We start from the raw sequence: 19,319 nt of genomic DNA on the forward strand, positions 1-19,319 counted from the left end.
CATTACTAACAGACAGCTGAGCAGGTTATCAGGACTGAAGAAGAAATCCTTGGCTACAGACTTTAATTACAGGCTGTTTCATGGATGCTGTCTTGATGCAGCAATAATGTGGTTCTAATAGCTGACAAATTCAAGTCCTGTAGGAGAAAAGGGAAGGGCTCAATTTAGGGATAAAAGGACATAGGGACTATTGGAAATCTTAGTTCTCTTTCAGTGAGTGTTCTTTTAGGAGCTGGCTGGGACTAGGACACCAAAATTCAAGGGAGGGGTAAATTAAGTCACCAAAAAGGACTGAAAAGCATTAGGCATACAGATGAAACAGAATAAAGAAAGGCCATAGATTATGACTTCATCTTTAGAAGCTCTGGGAACATCTTGCCGGTGAGTTCACATATCTAACAATAGTTTCCCAGGCACTTGCTATCTGGGACCAATCTTTCATTGATAAGATACAAAATGGATAATGGAATGTATTAGTTCAGAGGGAAAAGGAATGGAAAAGCCTACCCAAGGAGGATCTTAGCAGGAAACAGATGGCACCCTGCATCCTTATATTGGGTTATGAAGGACAGTTTAACAGAAGCTCAATTTCCCAAGTGAGAAAGGGGTTAAAGAAAACCAGTAAGGGGGGGCTGGGAATGTGGCTTAGTGGTAGAGTGCTTGCCTAGCATGCATGAAGCCCTGGGTTCGATTCCTCAGTACCACATAAACAGAAAAAGCCAGAAGTAGCACTGTGGTTCAAATGGTAGAGCACTTTGCCTTGAGCAGAGAGGCTCAAGGACAGTGCCTAGGCCTTGAGTTCAAGCCCCAGGACTGGCAAAAAGAAAGAAAAAGAAAAACAATAAGGCCTGGAAACATACTCCAAGCCATTACCTCTCCTTGCCCAATGGGCTAGAAGGAACAATCAACAGAAACAAGTAGGGAAGCCAGGCACAGTAGTACATGTCTGTAATGCCAGCTACTACAGAGGCAGAGACAGGATGCTCTCCAGTTTAAGCCCAGTCCACTCAGTTGGCAAGATACTGTCTCAAAGCCAAAATACAAACAAATAAAAGGTCTGGGAGCATGATTCAGGCAGTACAAGGGCTGCCTAGAAGCTGGAGGCGCTACAATAGAGGGTGTCATCATCCACAGCTGGGAAGAAGCAACCTTCCAATAGCAAGCCTTCCAATAGGAAGAGAACTGCAGCCAGCCAGAAGACAGTGGCAACCCTTTGGTGCAGTCCCACAGCAGGCCTGCCACACAACAGGGAGGACCCAGCCCAGGACCAGTCCTGGGCTTAAACCTAGTCAGAATTTAGTCAGCTGGGAGTTTTCAGAGGTTGAGCCTGGAGGCAGAGGCAGCCCAAGTGTAAGGCTGTTGACTGTCATCCATGATCCATTTTATAGGAGCTGTGAAGTCACTAACTCCAAATCCTCCTGCCTCAGTAAACGGAACACTGGAGCCAACGCTGACACCTCCCTTTGCCCTAACAGCAAAGCCACCCTGGCCCTGCCACTTCACAACACCCCAAACATACTTGACATCACTGCCCCTGCTGTCACCCTAAACCAACCAAAGCTTCAGCCACGGCCTGCTGCCTCAACTTCACACTTTTCTCAGTCTCTAAGAGATTTTAGGGAGGAGTGAACAGGGCATGCAGCATGGCACTGGCTTTTGGTCTGGAATGATGAATGAAAGTCCTGGAGATGGCTGCATTACACTTATAAGTGTGGATCACACTTCAACTTCTGTATGCTTCAACTTCTATGTAACGTAATGTATTAATTAGTTAATTAATTAAGCAAAACCACCTCTCCAAAGAGGAATCATTCACTGGTTCCTATATGGCATGGGATCAAATCCAAATCTGTACCATCAACTCTGTACCATGCAAAGTGTGCCCCATCCTCCAAGCTGGGCTGGGCTGGGCTGGGCTCATGGCCCCTCCCCCACCCAACCAGCCTCCTTCAAGGAACTTTCTAGGCTCCCCCACACCTAGCCAGAGATCTCAGTCTCCAAGTCCCGCTACTGGAAAACTGAGAGAGGCCTCCCCAGGGGTCCAGCACACTACCCTTGCCTACTCTGGGTAATAATCCATCCAACTATGTGCCTGCCACACCTATACACAATCAGCTCCGTGAGGACAGGAATAAATCTGTTTGTTCCCCACACAGAGTAGGCTAAGCACTTGTTCCTTGGAGGACAAGTGTCTGGAAAGAAGGAAGGAAGGCCAGTTACCCAGGACCATGCTGTTTCTGGACTAGAGATGGCATGACCACAAACACTGAGTGAGCCAGTGCCCCTTGGGCCTTCCAGCCTCTGGTCACAACACTTGCCTCCATTTTTGTTTAGTAAAGTTTTTAAAGACATATGGTTTACTATATATAATAGATTCATTCATATGGCCAACAGCACCACTGTAGCTCATGTCTGAAGGACAGTGGTATAGTTTCCCTGCATGTCCCAACCTCCTGTATTCAGGAATTTCAGAACTTGAGGGGGGGGAGGGGGGAGAACACAGTTAAAGTCACCAACAAAAAAAAAGTCAAAAAAAAAAATTTTAACCTGGCAGTACACAGACCTGGGAAAGGACACTTGGCTAACACCAGGAGAGCTAAAAACAGAAGCAGGGACTTAGCTTCAAAGGGGGAGAGGGCTGCCCATCATTCAGCCCCATCCATTTCATATGTGTCAGCAAATGATTGCAAAGGTGCTATACAATTTGGGAGTTTCAAACAAATTTCATCAAGTAGGCAAATCACAAATATAGTGCCCATTAAAAAAAAAAAATGAGGCTTGCAAATAAGCCCGAGCCTTATTACTTCAAGGTGAGTGATGTGTTCAAGGGCCATACCTTTTACCTACACAAATGAGCAAATGCCTGGATCGTAAATATATATATATATATATATATATATACACACACACATACGTGGGATGACTGTAGAAATTCCCATTGTTGGGGGGGCAGGGGGAGGCTGGGAAGGGATGGGAAGGGGAAACAAAGGAGGAGGCTACAATGCTTGATAAGAAATGTACTCATTATCTTGCCCATGTAATTGTAACCCCTCTGTACAGTATTTTCACAATAAAAAATAAATAAAAATTAAAAAAAAAAAAAAGAAATTCCCATTGTTGGGCTGGAGGTGTCAGGAGAGTGACTGTTTGGTTCTGGTCCATGCCACAGGAAGGGTATGAGGGTTTTCCCATGAGTTCTGAAGACCAGACTTACCATGGAGCTCAAACCCACTGAACTGAAACCTACAAAACAGCGAGCTAAAGCAAACCTTTGCCCTCTTTAAGTTGACTGTGGCAGGCATTTGTTACAGTCATGGAAAGCTTGCTCATGGGGCGTCCCTCACACACCAGTAATTTCCCCCCCACTGGATTTCTTGTCTGCTTTTGATGTTCCCTGTGACATTACTTGGGATACTCAGACCATCTTTTCTGGGCCTTCCTACCACGCTCCGCACTGCAGACAAATGGCCACCACTGAGAAAGGCCTTTGCGTTTCAGATGAGGAACTCCTCACTGCCCTCCTGAGGTTAGCATGCTTTGCTTGCCTCCTGGTGGCCCACAGGCTTCTGTGGCCTGCCTCCACGCCACACGTGACTACCTGGCCCTGCAACCAGTGGGTGACAGCTGATACCCAGAGCCTTTGATACCGTGTCCTCTTCCCCTCACCCAGCAGGTAGCATTAAGTACGAGGCCACAGCTACCTCAAGCCCCAAGGGACATGTTCTAAGGAGATGCACACCCTCCCAGCAGAAGGGCCCCAGGCTTATCCCAGGAAAGGGAGCGAGAAAAGGGATCAGGGAGACCAGCTTCCTAAACCCTGTCGCAATACAACCATACCAGTTTTCAGGAAATGAAACCACCCAGTTCCCACTCAGTTACAGATTAAATTTTGCCCAAGCAACTGGTAGAGATGGAAAATGTGTCTACGGCACTTGTCTCAGATAAGACTCTATCTGAGAAAGAAACTAAGCAAAAAAGAGTGGGTGTGTACAAGTGGTAGAGTATGCCTAGCAAGTTTAGGGTCCAGGGAGGTTTAAAAAAAAAAAAAAAGAATCTGGAAGCTTTTAGAAAGTGCAAACTCTGGGCCTTACTCCAAACACACAGAATTACAATGTCTGAGGTAGATCCCAGGAAACTGTGTGTGTGTCTGTGTATAAGTTCCACAAGTGAGGCTGATGCTCCCAACCTGAAGACTGACCCTCCCTGGACCACACTGCCTTCCTAGGAAATCATGGGGTCAGAAGGAAGAAGGGACAGTAAAAGGCAGCCACTGTCATCAGCCACCAGTTCTTCCTCCTCGACTTAATGACACCGTGGCCAGCAGCAATTGAGAGGAGGTCAGCACACACAACAGGAAGTACACAGCCCTTTTACAGAATGCGGTACTTCAGGGACAGGCTGTATGTCACACCCAAGGGACCTCAAACTGCTCAGGCCTCTCACATCTATCTGCCCAATTATAGAGAAAGGGGAAGAGAAACACAGCAACACAGCAATGTCACTCGGACGATGTGAACACTGAGGATGAGTACCACTTTCTTCCACGTGCTGAAAGATCCCTATAAGGAAGTTGGTCCAGGGCAGGGAATTGTGGCTTAGTGGTAGAGTGCTTGCCTAGCATGCCTGAGGCACTGGGTTCAATTCCTCAGTACCACACGAACAGAAATTAATAACAGAAAAAATAATCATTTAAAAAAAAAGCAAGAAAGTCAGTCGTCACTAGCCTGTCAGAGGACCTGTCCCAACACAGCCTCTTTGATTCTTGCCAGTAACTGCAATTCAAGTGACACCTGTTTGGGTCACTAGAGGTAACAGACTGGTAACAGACTAAGACACGTGATGCTCCAACAGGCTTCTCAGTTTTGGTGGTCTCCTCTCCTTCCTTAGTTGTCTCCTTTGGGAAGGGGCCTAAAGGCCAGCAACAGAGGATCAGCTTGCTAATAAGGCCAAGGTCAGAGGCCAAGCTTCAAATAAGCTCAGCTCCCTTGCTTTGCCTTGAGGGTCACAGACAGGCCCCCAAAATCCTGCCACTTGGTCATAAAAGGAAGTAGCCAGAGTGGAGAGGGATCAAAGCAAGTCTAACACCGCTGGTGGAAACAGCCAATCGGGTGAATGCTGATGGACAGCCCTTCAGGGGCTCCAGAAACGACCTCACCTCACCGCACCTAATCAGTTCCAGAAAAGGACTCTGTGCTCCTGGAAGGGAGGTGGGAGATCAAAGCACTGCTTGCTAATCATCATTGAGCATTCATTACTTGTTGAGTAACCCAACCCAGCACCCTGACAGCCTCAGTGAGCACCCTTGATCTTTCAACTCAATGGGGCATCAAATTGGGAGGAAGTGGACTGCAAACCTGGGAACCCAGAGACCTGGGGCAGCCCGGGCAGCCAGTCGTTCAGTTATCCCTTCCTTTCTAGTTAACTTTTTAACCCCACCAGGAAATGCATAAATAGAGCACTGGCCTCCCTCCCCCCAACCCTCTGCCACATTTCACTGGGTCCTCAAAGAAAGTCACTGCCAAAACAGGCAGATCTGGGGACAAACACCCCGCTGCTGTTCACAAGCTGTGTGGCCTGAGGCATATCACATTCTACTAGGAGTCCTCAAGTCCTCCACTGACTGTACCAAGAGATAAGACTATCCTTCCTAGCTGTTGGGATAAAGAAAACTCTCACAGCTGCAATAGGGCAGGGTAGTAGGGTGCCACCAAGCTTGTGTGGGCTCCGGGTTTGGTCACCGCAAATAACAACAAAAGAAAATAACTTGTACACGGATAAATCTGCTCATAGCATCATTGTTCACAACAGCCAAAGAGTAGAAACAACCTGAACGCCCATCACAGATGAATGGATAAACCCCCCGAAATCACAGAAAGTGGTCTATTTATAATGGACTATCATTTGGCCACAAAAGGAAGGAAGAATAGCACATGACTATACTTACCAGCAGCTGAACTACAGTTCAAGTTCAGCTTGGGTTAAAGAGTAAGACCTTGTCACAAAACTAAGAGACAAAAACACCAAACAACAAAAACCAACAAGGAAGGCAGGATTGATTTTTCCTATATTGTGGGTGAACTGTGAAAAATCTCATGCTCAATAAAAGAAGCCAGGCACAGAACACCACAGAACTGTCCAGAGGGCAGGAACCCATGGCTCCTACCTGTAATCCTAGGGACTATGGCTCAAGTGGTAGAGCATGAGCCTTGAGCAAAAGAGCTCAGGGGCTGCATCCGGGCCTGAGTTCAAGTCCTAGTATTGGCATGCGCGTGCACGTACACACACACACACACACACACACACACACACACACACACACACACACACACACACACACACACACACACACACACACACACACACACACACACACACACACACACACACACACACACACACCTGTCCAAATACAAGGTAAAACAGGTTGAGGGGGAAGGAGTCACCAGTGGGAGAGAGTGAATGAAAATGAATATGGTTCATGTAGTTCATCTGCACCTATGAAAATGGAACAATGAAAGCTGGGGATAGAGGGGACAGGGAGGGTGCCATAGGACTAGGTAAAGTTGACCAGGATACAATGTATACATGTGTATAAAGATCACAATGCAAACCCTTTCAACAATTAACATACTAATTTTAAAAGAAATGTCCAGAATAGGGAAATCCACATAGATAGAAAGTTGCCTGGGGTAGAAAGGAGAGAGGAGTAAAGGTCAGGGACAGAGGTACTGTGTACAACTAGGTTGAGGTTTAAGGTTTCTTCTATTTTAAAATTCTTTGAGTATACCAAACAAAAACAAAAAAAAACTGAAAACTTTTTTTTTTTTTTTGTCAGTCGTGGGGCTTGAACTCTGGGCCTGGGCGCTGTCCCTCAGCTCTTCAGCTCAAGGCGAGCGCTCTACCACTTGAGCTACAGCGCCACTTCCAGTTTTCTGGTGGTTTATTGGAGATAGGAGTCTCACGGTCTCTCCTGCCCGGGCTGGCTTTGAACCGCGATCCTCAGATCTCAGCCTCCTGAGTCGCTAGGATTACAGGCGTGAGCCACCAGCGCCCGGCAAAAACTGAAAACTTTAAGTAAGTACATTACAGTCTATTTCATGGTATTTTTTACAAGACTGATGCCCCTAAAATACAAAAAAATACTGATACCCTGCAAAGGCTCATTGCTGGCTCTCCTCCCTCCTGCAGGTTCTGGCTGGGCCGAGACTGCATTGGCCGCTGGCTATGTGAACTGGGTGTACCGTCCACAGAGCTTGATGGGACCTAGACACCCCCAGAAGCCATCTTCCTATCTAGGCCTTTGGAGACAAGGAACTAAGGGTTTGACATTTTCTCATTTTTTTTTTTAAAGTGCCTATCTTCTCAGCAAGGAGACAAGGCACAGGGGGGTGAGGTGGGGAAATCTGGCTGCATTTCTGAGGTTCACTCTATTGTTTCTGAGGTCTTGGTGGTCAGCCTCCACTGTGCAGACCCTCAGACCTCCCCAGAGCAGCAGTGGGTAAAGTCTGACTTTCCTCCTTCAGGTCCTGCAGCCGCTGCTCGGCTTGTGTCCCGTGTGGGGTCTGCAGCGGGAGCTTGTGGTCTCACAAATGGTGCAGGTAGCTCTGCACATGGGGGAGGCCAGCTTTATCACCCACACGCTGCAAACTGAGGCAGAGCCAGGGAGGAAGTTTTTGGGCTCCTACTCTACCTAGGCACCCACGAAGCCACACAGAAAATCCAACATCCCTAAGTAAGTGAAGCCCTGTTCCTACCAATTCCTTAAGGCCGAACCCAAAGAGCAAAGAATTGTCTGGAACACAGCTGACCAATAAAAATATTCAGTGATGGACTGGGAAGGTGGCTCAGTGGTAGAGTGCTTGCCTTGCATGCATGAGGCCCTAGGTTCAATTCCTCAGCACCACATAAGCAGAAAAAGCCAGAAGTGGTGCTGTGGCTCAAGTGGTAGAGCACTAGCCTTGAGCTGAAGAGCTGAGGGACAGTGCGTAGGCCCAGAGTTCAGGCCCCATGACCAACTAAAAACAAACAAACAAACAAATAATTCAGTGAGCCACAGATGAACTTCTCATTTTTTGTGGCAATATCAAAAAAGGTTAAAACAATACAAAACATGTAAACTTAATCTGAATAATTTTGTTTAATCAATATATCAAAACAATGATCATTTCTTCCATAATAAAAATAAAAATATAAGGTGCCTAATTACATTTCAGGTGAATAACATTTGGGACATATAGTAGTTTAAAAACAATTGTTGCTGGGCACCAGTGGCTCAGGCCTATAATCCTAGATATTCAGGCTAGGATTAGCTGAGTAGTTAATAGGATGAGGCTGAGATCTGAGTTTGATGGTTCAAAGCCAGCCTGGGCAGAAAAGTCTGTGAGACTCATCTCCAATTAACCACTAGAAAACAGAAGTGGTGTAATGGCTCAAGCGGTAGAGCATTCACCTTGAGCTAAAGAGCTGAGGAACAGCACCCAGGCCCAGAGTTCAAGCCCCATGACCAACAACAACAGCAACAAAAAAAAAATTGTTGCTGGGTGCTGGTAGCTCAGGACAATAATCCTAGCTACTCAGTAGGCTAAGATCTGAGGATTGTGGTTCCAAGCCTGCCAAGCAGAAAGTCTCCGTGAGACTCTTCAATGACCACTCAAAATCTGGAAGTGGCACTGAGGCTCAAATGGTAAAGTGCTACCTTTGAGCACAAAGAACTCAGGGACAGTGCCCAGGCCCTGAATTCAATTCCCACATTAAAAAAAATTGTTGTGCCGGGCGCCGGTGGCTCAAGCCTGTCATCCTAGCTACTCAGGAGGCTGAGATCTGAGGATCACGGTTCAAAGCCAGCCCAGGCGGGAAAGTTCGTGAGACTCTTATCTCCAATAAACTGCTAGAAAACTGGAAGTGGTGCTGTGGCTCAAGCGGTAGAGCACTGGCCTTGAGCTGAAGAGCACAAGGACAGAGCCCAAGCCCAGAGTTCAAGCCCCACGACCAAAAAAAACAAAACAAAACAAACAAAAAAAAATTGTTGTTCTTCTGAAATTCCAATACAATTGACAACACTGAGTGTGCTGGGCACCAGTGGCTCAAGCCTGCAATCCTAGCTTCTCAGGAGGCTGAGATCTGAGGACTATGGTTTAAAACCAGCCCAGGCAGGAAAGGCCATGAGATTCTTTTTTTTTTTTTTTTTTTTGTCGGTCATGGGGCTTGAACTCTGGGCTTGGGTGCTGTCCTTGTGCTCCTCAGCTCAAGGCTAGCGCTCTATGGCTTGAGCCACAGCGCCACTTCTGGTTTTCTATTGTTTATTGGAGATAAGAGTCTCATGGACTTTCTTGCCCGGGCTGCCTTTGAACTGCAATCCGAAGATTTCAGCCCCCTGAGTAGTTAGGATTACAGGTATGAGCCACCAGCGCCCGGCTTCCATGAGACTCTTATCTCCAATAAACCACCAGAAAACCGGAAAGTGGCACTGTGGCTCCAGAGGTACAGTGCTGGCCTTGAGCTGAAGAGTGCAGGGACAGCACCCAAGCCCAGAGTCCAAGCCCCACGACCGACAAAAAATAAAAATAAAAAAATAAAAACAGCCCAAGCAGCAAAATCCTTGAAACTTTTATCTCTAATTAACCACCAGAAAAGCAGAAGTAGAGCTGTGGCTCCAAGTGGCAGAGCACTAGCCTTGAGCAAAAGAGCTCAGGGACAGTGCTCAGGCCCTGAATCTCCAAACCCCATTAACCGCGCGCCCCCCCCCCCCCCGCAAAAAAAAAAACAAAAACAAAAACCTGATCATTTGTTGTTGTTTTGCCAGTCATGGGGCCTGAACTCTGGGCCTGGGCACTGTCCCTCAGCCCTTCAGTTCAAGACAAGCACTCTACCACTTGAGCCACAGCGCCACTTCTGGCTTTTTCTGCTTATGTGGTGCTGAGGAATTGAACCCAGGGCCTCATGCACGCGAGGCAAGCACTCTACCACTGAGCCACCTTCCCAGCCCTTTTTTGTTGTTTAAATCAGGCAATCAATAAAAATTAACCAATGATGTACACATGTGAAAATGGAACCAAGCAACTTGAGGGAATGGACAGGGTTCAGGGAAACGGCGGAGAATGAATGGGATGCCATACACAAGATGCATTGGACTCGTAAACTGACATGTTAAGCAGGGCACCGATGACACACGCCTGTCATCCTCGCTACTCAGAGGCTGACATCTGAGGATTGTGGTTCAAAGCCAGCCCAGGCAAAAAAGTCTGTAAGATTCTTATCTCAGTGAACCTCCATAAAAACTGGAAGTGTCACTGTGGCTGAAAGTGGTAGAGGGCTATCCCTGAGTGAAAAAATTCAGAGACAGCATCAAGGCACTGAGTTCAAGCCCCATGACCAACAAAAACAGACAGACATGTTGATTGAAACCTCTTTGTACAACTACTTAATGATAGCAAAACTTTCAAATTAATTGATGCAGTGTTTACCCTTATCTTGTACTAAGTCTTTGAAATCTGCTTCTTATTTTATAGGTATAGCACATCTCAATTTGAGCCAACCATGTTTCAAGTGCTGTGTTAGAAGTTAACCCTGTAGAAAGCCCTAGAAAGTTCTTTGTAGTATTTTTTATAATAGCAAAGAAAAACTAATCAGAAATTAGAAATTAGAGCTGATGAAATAACAACTTGTCTTTGAGAGTGCTGGGGACTGAACCTAGGGCCTCAGGCAAGCTACGTAGGTGCTCTCTCGCTGAGCTCCCTGTCCACCCTGTTCAGGGGGCTGAGCATACCACTGACCCCCCACAGGGCTTCAAAGTGAGTGCTGGCGTAACCCCTTTTTACAAGTAAGGGAAGGCATGATCAGAGAGTTATGTGACAGGGTTAGAAGTATGGCTCAAGTGGCTCAGGCACCAACCAGGGAGTAAAACTATCAGATACTGTATTTGAATCTGGTCTTGGGAGTGGGGAAGAGAGAAAGAGAGAAAACTGATGTGACTGACCAAGAAAATGGTGAAACTGAGAATGGACACATGGCAGCAGGCAAGTGGGACAAAACACACCCAGGCCGGATCAGCATGGACTTCGGAGGGATACAGATCAACGTGTCATGTTCCCTCTGGCTGGTGGATAGTGAGGGGCATTGGTTGAAAGCTCGAGCTCAGCTATCACCCAGAACTCTCAGTCCTAATAAGCCTTCATCTATTTTTGGGGGGGGGGCGTCTGGTCGTGGGGCCTGAGCTCTGGGCCTGGGCGCTGTTCCTCAGCTCTTCAGCTCAAGGCTAGTGCTCTACCACTTGAGCCACAGCGCCATTTCTGGCTTTTTTCTTTTTGCTTATGTGGTGCTCAGGAATCAAACCCAGGGCCTCATGCATGCAAGGCAAGCACTCTACCACTGAGCTACCTTCCCAGCCCAAGCCTTCATCTAGTTAAGCCTCAGTTTCCTTGTCTGTGAAACGAGTCACAAATGCTAACTCCATAGTCTAAACAAAATCAGAGATGCAGGAGATCAGAGAGCAGCTACCTGTCCCTTCTGTGGTATTCATCATGTCACTACTATAGTTTGTCCCAGTTCCTTTCTTGTTTAACTAGAAATTTTTATGTTGAATACTGAAAGATTTACAGAGAAAGATATACTTTCAAAAGGGAGGAAAAGAGTCTATGGCATAGATAGAGAAAAAGGGAGGAAAAAAAGAAAGGAGGGACAAAAAGAAAATCCACCTAATAATAAAGTTGAACCATCGCTTCCCCACAATTAACTAGGTGACCACCAGGGGGTGATACTCAGTTTCCATAGCTAGGTGACATGAACCTTTTTTTTTTTTTTTTTTGGTCTGTTGTGGGGCTTGAACTCAGGGACTGGGCACTGTCCCTGAGTTTCTTTGTGCTCAAGGCTAGTACTCTACCACTTGAGCCACATTCAGCTTTTGAGTGGACAATTAGAGATAAAAGTCACAGAGACTTCTGCCCATGCTGGCTTCAAACAGCAATCATCAGATCTCAGACTCCTGAGTAGCTAGGATTACAGGTATGAGCCACTGGTGCCCAGCAGAATTTTAGGTTTTTTTTGTTGTTGTTGTTTGTTTGTTTGTTTTTTATCAGTTGTGGGGCTTGAACTCAGGGCCCTCTTTTTTTTTTTTTTAACTCAAGGCTAGGGCCTTACCACTTTGAGCTACAGCTCCACTTCCTGAACACTTTTTTTTTGGTTGGTTGTGGGGCTTGAACTTTGGGCCTGGGCGCTGTCCCTGAGTGTTAGCCCAATGAGCTCCCTTCCCAAAGCTTAGCATGCTCCTTCCCCTTTCCACCGCTTAGCATGCTCCTTTCCTAGGCAACACTAGGCCCTTGTAATAGTAAAGGCAGTAAATAATCAGCCTCCAACTCCTCTTTATCTTGAGATGGCACTCCTCTGGGGCAGCTACCACCACATAAGAGTGACCTTCAGGTCTGGGCAGCTGTAGGGCCCTTTATCTACTACTTGAGCAGCCGCCATCAATCCTAGTCCACCATAGTCCTCACATCCGCATTCTAGCCCCTCCTAAACCTCTAGGTTATGTAGGTCACCTTAGACAATAGCTAGCACTTCTTCTTAATCCTCTCTTGTGAGAAGGGGTCTTGGTGGTCCCTTCACCGGCAATAAACTTTTACTTTGTTCTTTGTACCTGGATATCTGCGTGTTTTTCTGGCAAAGTCTAATATACTTTAACACTGAGCTCTTCAGCTCCAGGAATGTTCTACCACTTGAGCCACAGTGCCACTTCCAGTCTCACCACCTTTGCTGCCTGGACTGGATTTGAAACTTGATCCTCAGATCTCAGCTTCCTGAGTAGCTAGAATTACAGGCATGAGCCACCATGCCCAGCCTGAACCACCCCCTTTTATTTGTTGGTCGTGGGAGCTGAACTCTGGGCCTGGTTGCTGTCCCTCAGCTCTTCAGCTCTTCAGGCTAGCACTCTACCACTTGAGCCACAGCGTCACTTCCAGCTTTTTTCTGCTTTTGTGGTACTGAGGAATTGAACCCAAGGGCCTCAAGCATACGAGGCAAGCATTCTACCACTGAGCCACCTTCCCAGACCCTGAACCCTTTTTTAAAAAACAAATATTTGCGGCTCCAGGTTGTGGCTCATGCCTATAATCCCAGTCACTCAGGCTTGGTGATTAGGTTTGATAGTTAAGGACTGCTCTTTCAAAACCAACCTTGGCAAAATGTTCTCAAATGTCATCTCAACCAATTTTTAAAACACAACTAGGTATGGTTGTACATGCTTGTGATCTCAGATACTCTTACACAGAACACATAAACAGGAAGAACACAGTCTAGGGCGGCATAACTACAAGATGCTATCACAAAAAGAACTAAAGGGAAAAAACTGAGAGGGTAGCTCAGGGGTACAGCACCTGTCTAACAAGCATGAGGTCATAAGTTCAACCTCCAGAAGCAAAAAACAAAAATAAAAACTTAAATTGAGCCCAGCGCAGATGGCTTAGGCCTGTAATCCTAGCTACTCAGGAGCTGAGATCTGAGGATCGAGGTTCCAAGCCAGCCCTGGCAGGAAAGTCTGTGAGACTCTTACCTCCAATAAACCACTAGAAAACCGGAAGTGGTGCTGTAGCTCAAGCAGTACAGCACTTGCCTTGAGCTGAAGAGCTGAGGGACAGTGTCCAGGCCGAGTTCAAGCCCCATGACCGACAAAAAAAAAAAAAAAAAACTTAAATTGAGCCAGGCTCTGGTGGCTCATACCTGTAATCCTTGCTACTCAGGAAGATGAGATCTGAGGATCGCTCAAACCCATCCCAGACAGAAAAGTTCGTGAGACTCTAATCTCCAATTAAACACCCGAAAACTCTGGGGCTGGGAAGGTGGCTCAGTGGTAGAGTACTTGCCTTGCATGCATGAGACCCTGAGTTTGATTCCTCAGCACCACATAAGCAAAAAGAAAAAAGTGGAAGTGGTGCTGTGGCTCAAGTGGTAGAGCCCTAGCCTTAAGCTGAAGAGCTGAGGGACAGCGCCCAGGCCCAGAGCTCAGGCCCACAACAGGACCCCCAAAAAAAAAAGAAAAGAAAAGAAAACTAGAAGTAGCACTGTGGCTCAAAGTAGTAGAGTACCAGCCTTCAAAAAAAAAAAAAAAAAAAAACACAGGGACAGCCCCCAGGCCCTGAGTTCAAGCCCCATGACTGACAGGAAAAAAAAAAAAAATCAGCCAGGTACTGATGGTTCACACCTCCTAACTACTCAGGAGGCTGAGATCTAAGGACCACGGTTCAAAGCCAGCCTGGGCAGGAAAAGTCCATGAGATAAGAATTGAAGATAAGAATCTCCAATAAACCATCAGAAAACCAGAAGTGGCCCTGTGGCTCAAGTGGTACAGTACCCAGGCCCAGAGTTCAAGCCCCATGACAAAAAAAAAAAAAAAAAAAATCAAACCAAAATCTAATTACAGCATCTATAATGCCCATATCACTACAATCATTCAGCACAATTGGGGTGCCCTCTCCCAGTAGCCTTCTGAAAAGCCGCTAACACTCATCCTATAAAAGTGAACGGCGGTGGGAAATAGTCTCCCAACTGTGGGCAGCGTGCATCTTACCTTTGGAGTCTTCTTTGGCCAGCTGACCACAGGGACGCCAGTGATGGCCAGACTGGGGTCATCTTCTGCATGCTCCTTCAGGACATTCTGTAGCCAAACAGAGGAGGCATATCATCCCAGAGAAGGGGACATCTCAAGCACACAGTCTTGCTAACTTCTTACCAAATACCCTGCAAAGGCTGGATGGTAATGCCTCAGATCCCTATGGACCACAAGCTCAACTATGTACTCAAAGAAACAACTGCCAGGCCCTGGTACCTCAGAGCCCTGACTCAGTTGCTCCTTCAGCCAACTTGTTTTTTGTATCCTAATCCTGGCACATGAGATCACAGTATCAGCACTGGACATAAGCAGATACTTGATCTTAATTTGACCAAGGATGCCACACCTGTAATAACAGCTACTCAAGGCAGTGATGTAAGGATCACAATTTGATCCCAAACCAGACAAAAGTTATTGAGAGCCTAGCAAAAAAAAATGCCTGACATGGAGGTGCACACCCCATGCTATATAACCCCAGCTATTTGGGAGATGGAAACAGGATGTTGGTCCAAGCCTAGCCCAGGCAAAGAATGAGACCCTGTTGGGTGCAGGTGGCTCACACCTGTAATCCTAGCTACTCAGGAGGCTGAGATCTGAGGATCACAATTCAAAGCCAGCCTGTGCAAGGAAAGTCCGTGAGACTCTGATCTCCAATAAACCACTAGAAAACTGGAAGTGGCGCTGTGGCTCAAGTGGTACAGCACTTGCCTTGAGCTAAAGAGCTGAGGGATAGTGCCCAATCCCAGAGTTCAAGCCCCACAACCAACCAAAAAAAAAAAAAAAAAAAAAAAAAGAGACCCTATCTGAAAAGTGATCTGAAACACACACACACACACACACACACACACACACACACACACACACACACACACACACACACACACACACACACACACACACACACACACACACACACACCCCTATATATGAGGCAATAGATAGCTAGATTGTTTTTATTTTTATTTTTTTTCCTTCTGTACCACTGCCTGAGGCTTGAACTCAGGACATGGGTGCTGTCCCTGAGCTTCTTTTGCTCATAGTTCAAGTGCTATCACTTGAGCCACATCTCTACTTCTGGCTTTTTTGGTAATTTAGTGGAGATAGGAGTCTCACAAACTTTCCTGCCCAGGCTAGCTTCGAATCTCGATCCTCAGGTCTCAGTCATGAAGAGGACCCGCATATGACCCAGATACATGTTGTAGGAACCCAGCCCAGAACAGAGAGCCTTTCCAGGCAGGAGGGAGACATCTGCCCACCACAGGCAACAATAGCCCTGACACTGCACAGCCAGAGCCAGCCTCCAGCAGAGGTCGCCCTGCAGCTCCAACAGTGGCTAATGCTCAGGTGCCCCCAAAGCATTTCTGGGATATAGTCGCCCTCCTGGAGAGCACCAGAACAGTGTGCACCAAGCCACTCTGAGCCAAACCACCTACCATCACACGGAACAGAACCTGCTCATCCTCACTCAACTGCCCAAACCCCAGCCTTGATCTCTGCTTACCTTCACGCCCTCCAGGAGTGCCTGGGGGTCCTCGATGCCCTCGGGGACACACTTCTTGTTCTCTGGGAGGGACTCAAGTTTCTCCACTAGGGCCTTCAAGCCCTTCAGTTCAAACTCAGTGAGGTGTGTCCATTTGGCAGACATTTCAGTAGTGGGCGAGCCAGTGGGTGTCTTGGGGTAGTCTATGGGCATCGTCGCAGACTTTGTGCTGTCCTCAGACTCATTTGACAGCGTCCTCTTGAGGAACCGCATGGCAGGTGCTTTGGGCTTCTTCCCTGAGTTCTCCTGATCCTCAGAAGGGGTGCTGGTGGGTGAGGTGGGACCATCGGCAGGTGGCTTGGATGCTGTATCTGTACCATGTCCTTCCTCCTCTTCTTTCTCCTCCTCGTCCTCCTGGGGCTGCTGCTCACAGGACTCCTCCTCCATCTCCACCCAGGAATCAGAAGAAAAGCCGTCTACACTGGTCTTCGTTGGGGCATCTGCAGGAAATGGGGTTAAAGATGCAAGATGATGGCCTTACTGCCTGCTAGGAGCTCTGGAAATGCCTTGTCACATCCCGTGCTTGTGCAGAGAGAAGGCTCCAACCATTCTAAAGGTAGTCAGACACAGATTCAAATCTCAGCTCTGCTTCTTCCCGGTTATGTACAGGGTTATATCTCCTCTCTGGACTTACCTGGCACTTTACTGAATACAGAGAAATCAGGTGAAAACAGCATAGATCACAACCATGATCACAGATCACTTATTTTTTTGTTTGTTTTTGGGTCCGGTCATGGGGCCTGAACTCTGGGCCTGGGCGCTGTCCCTCAGCTCTTCAGCTCAAGGCTAGCACTCTACCATTTGAGCCACAGTGGCGCCACTTCCGGCTTTTTTCTTTTTGCTTATGTGGTGCTGAGGAATCAAACCCAGGGCCTCATGCATGCAAGGCAAGTGTTCTACCACTGAGCCACCTTCCCAGCCCACAGATCACTTATTAACAGGGGCAACCCTTGCAAGGAAGCAGGAGGGGAGATGAAGCGATGATAGGATTATAGCTAAAGACTATGGGCTCCTGGGGCTGGGAAGGTGGCTCAGTGTTAGAGCGCTTGCCTTGCATGCATGAGGCCCTGGGTTCGATTCCTCAGCACCACATAAGCAGAAAAAGCTGGAAGTGGTGCTGTGGCTCAAGTGGTAGAGCACTAGCCTTGAGCTGAAGAGCTGAGGGACAGTGCCCAGGCCCAGAGTTCAGGCACCATGACTGGCAAACAAACAAACAAACAAACAAAAAAGAGTATGGGCTCCTTCTCCCCACCCCCGAGTCCTGGGGCTTGAACCCAGGGCCTGGGTACTGTCCCTGAGCTTCTTTTGCTCAAGGCTAGCACTCTACCATTCGATCCACAGTGCCACTTCCAGCTTTTTCCTTTTATGTGGTATTGAGGAATCAAACCCAGAACTTCATGCATATTAGGCAAGCACTGTACCATTAAGTTACATTCCCAGCCCACAGTACAGGCTTCTTTATGGGATGATGAACACACATTTCAAATACTGGTGATGGTTATACATACATGTGAACAGTCTAAAAATCACTGAACTGAACACATTAAAGGGTTAGCATGTATGATAGATGAACTATAATATAGCCCAATAGAGCTGTTTTTTGTTTTGTTTTGTTTTTGGGTCCGGTCGTGGGGCCTGAACTCTGGGCCTGGGTGCTGTCCCTCAGTCAGCTCAAGGCTAGCGCTCTACCATTTGAGCCACAGCACCATTTCTGGTTTTTTTCTTTTTGCTTATGTGGTGCTGAGGAATCGAACTCAGGGCCTCGAGCATGCAAGGCAAGTGCTCTACCACTGAGCCACCTTCCCAGGCCCTAGAGCTGTTCTTTAAAATACAAAACATGGCCAGGCTCACACCTGTTATCCTAGCTGTTCAGGAGGCTGATATCTGAGAATTGCAGTTTGAAACCAACCCAGGCAGAAAAGCCCCTGTGAGACAGTTATCTCCAATGAACCACTCAACAACCAGAGTGGAGCTATGGCTCAAAGTGGTAGAGCGCTAGCCTTGAGCAAAAGAACTCAGGGACAGTGCCCAGGCCCTAAGTTCAAGCCCCACAACCGCCAAAATAAAATAAAATAAAAATGTAATACATGGGCTGCGGGTTGACTCAGTGGTAGAAAACTTGCTTAACATGTGTGAGGCACCTTGGGTTTGATCCATGTGTGACGCCTTGGGTTTGATCCTCAACTCCACAAGAAGAGAAAAAAAGATGTCACGAGTATTTACTTTAAAGGTTGGTTACTCACCAATAAGCATGGATTCTCGCTGATACTCCTGAGTGAGGTAGGAGCGCTGGGTCACGCAGTACACATATCTCTCCAAGACATACCAGCACATCTCATAGTAGAAGGGGTAACGGAACTTGGGCTGGACCTGAAAGCAAAGATCAGGCAGGTGGAGATCAGTTTCTGTGGGTGACAGGGAGAGGAGGGAGAGTCATGGGCAGAGGCTCCTGAAGGTAAGGTTTATTATTCTCATCATCTAGCAAAAATGCAAATGGAAGAAGGGAAAATGAGGAATGTCACTGGCAGGGAGGCAAGAGGGAGGTGCTGAAAGGGGCCAATAGAGCAGCATGCACAAATGAGACAGAGGAAGAGGCCTGAGTGAGGACATCACTTCATTGGTTGAGCTGCATGTCCAGAAAGGAGAACCAACAGGGTTCCACTTTGTGCTTCTGTCAGATGGAGAAAAACAGAGCTCTTCCCTGACCTTGCCAGTCCCTGAGGATGGGAGCCCTGCCTAATTCCAGCTACACCACAGACATGGACTCCTCATTCTAGAATATTCTGGCACATACTCGGTCTCTCCTCTCGATTGCCCCCTCCCCATTCATACCCTTTTGTAGTACAGTACTACAGAAGAAGGCCAGCGGGGAAGGCCAATGAAGAGGACAGGGGTATCTGGCCTTACCAATTTGGGGTCTCAGAGGTGTACCTCTGCTGCTCCTCTCACCTCCACATCACTGCCCGGCCTGGCTTCTACCAAAGGCTCCGGGGGACTTCAAGTCCCCATCAGTAGTGGGTCTGGAACTGGACTCACATGGAGACTCTGCCTTGGGGGAGGGGGGGTCTCTTACAAGTGGAGACAGTGAGTATAGAACACTATCAAAAAGGCCTAGGTATCTGGGGCTTGGAAGGTGGCTCAGTGGTAGAGCGCTTGCCTTGCATGCATGAGGCCCTGGGT

The 19,319-nt window shown here is 47.4% G+C and overlaps 1 protein-coding gene across 6 annotated transcripts in view; it reads right to left on the bottom strand.

The window, feature by feature from the left end:
* The window catches only part of LOC138826393 (lysine-specific demethylase 2B), a 91,785-nt gene that overhangs the window by 29,112 nt on the left and 43,354 nt on the right, over positions 1-19,319 (bottom strand). For all 6 annotated transcript variants that reach the window (XM_070021504.1, XM_070021505.1, XM_070021506.1 and 3 more), the window contains 3 exons: positions 18,383-18,509; positions 16,101-16,579; positions 14,558-14,644 (listed from right to left, as the gene is read on the bottom strand). In XM_070021504.1, the coding sequence (XP_069877605.1) occupies positions 14,558-14,644; positions 16,101-16,579; positions 18,383-18,509 (693 nt within the window). The remainder of the gene's footprint in view (positions 1-14,557; positions 14,645-16,100; positions 16,580-18,382; positions 18,510-19,319) is intronic.

Source organism: Dipodomys merriami, unplaced genomic scaffold (assembly GCF_024711535.1).
Source record: "Dipodomys merriami isolate MVZ:Mamm:240054 unplaced genomic scaffold, mDipMer1.0.p SCAF_142, whole genome shotgun sequence".
NCBI classification, from domain to species: Eukaryota; Metazoa; Chordata; class Mammalia; order Rodentia; family Heteromyidae; genus Dipodomys; species Dipodomys merriami.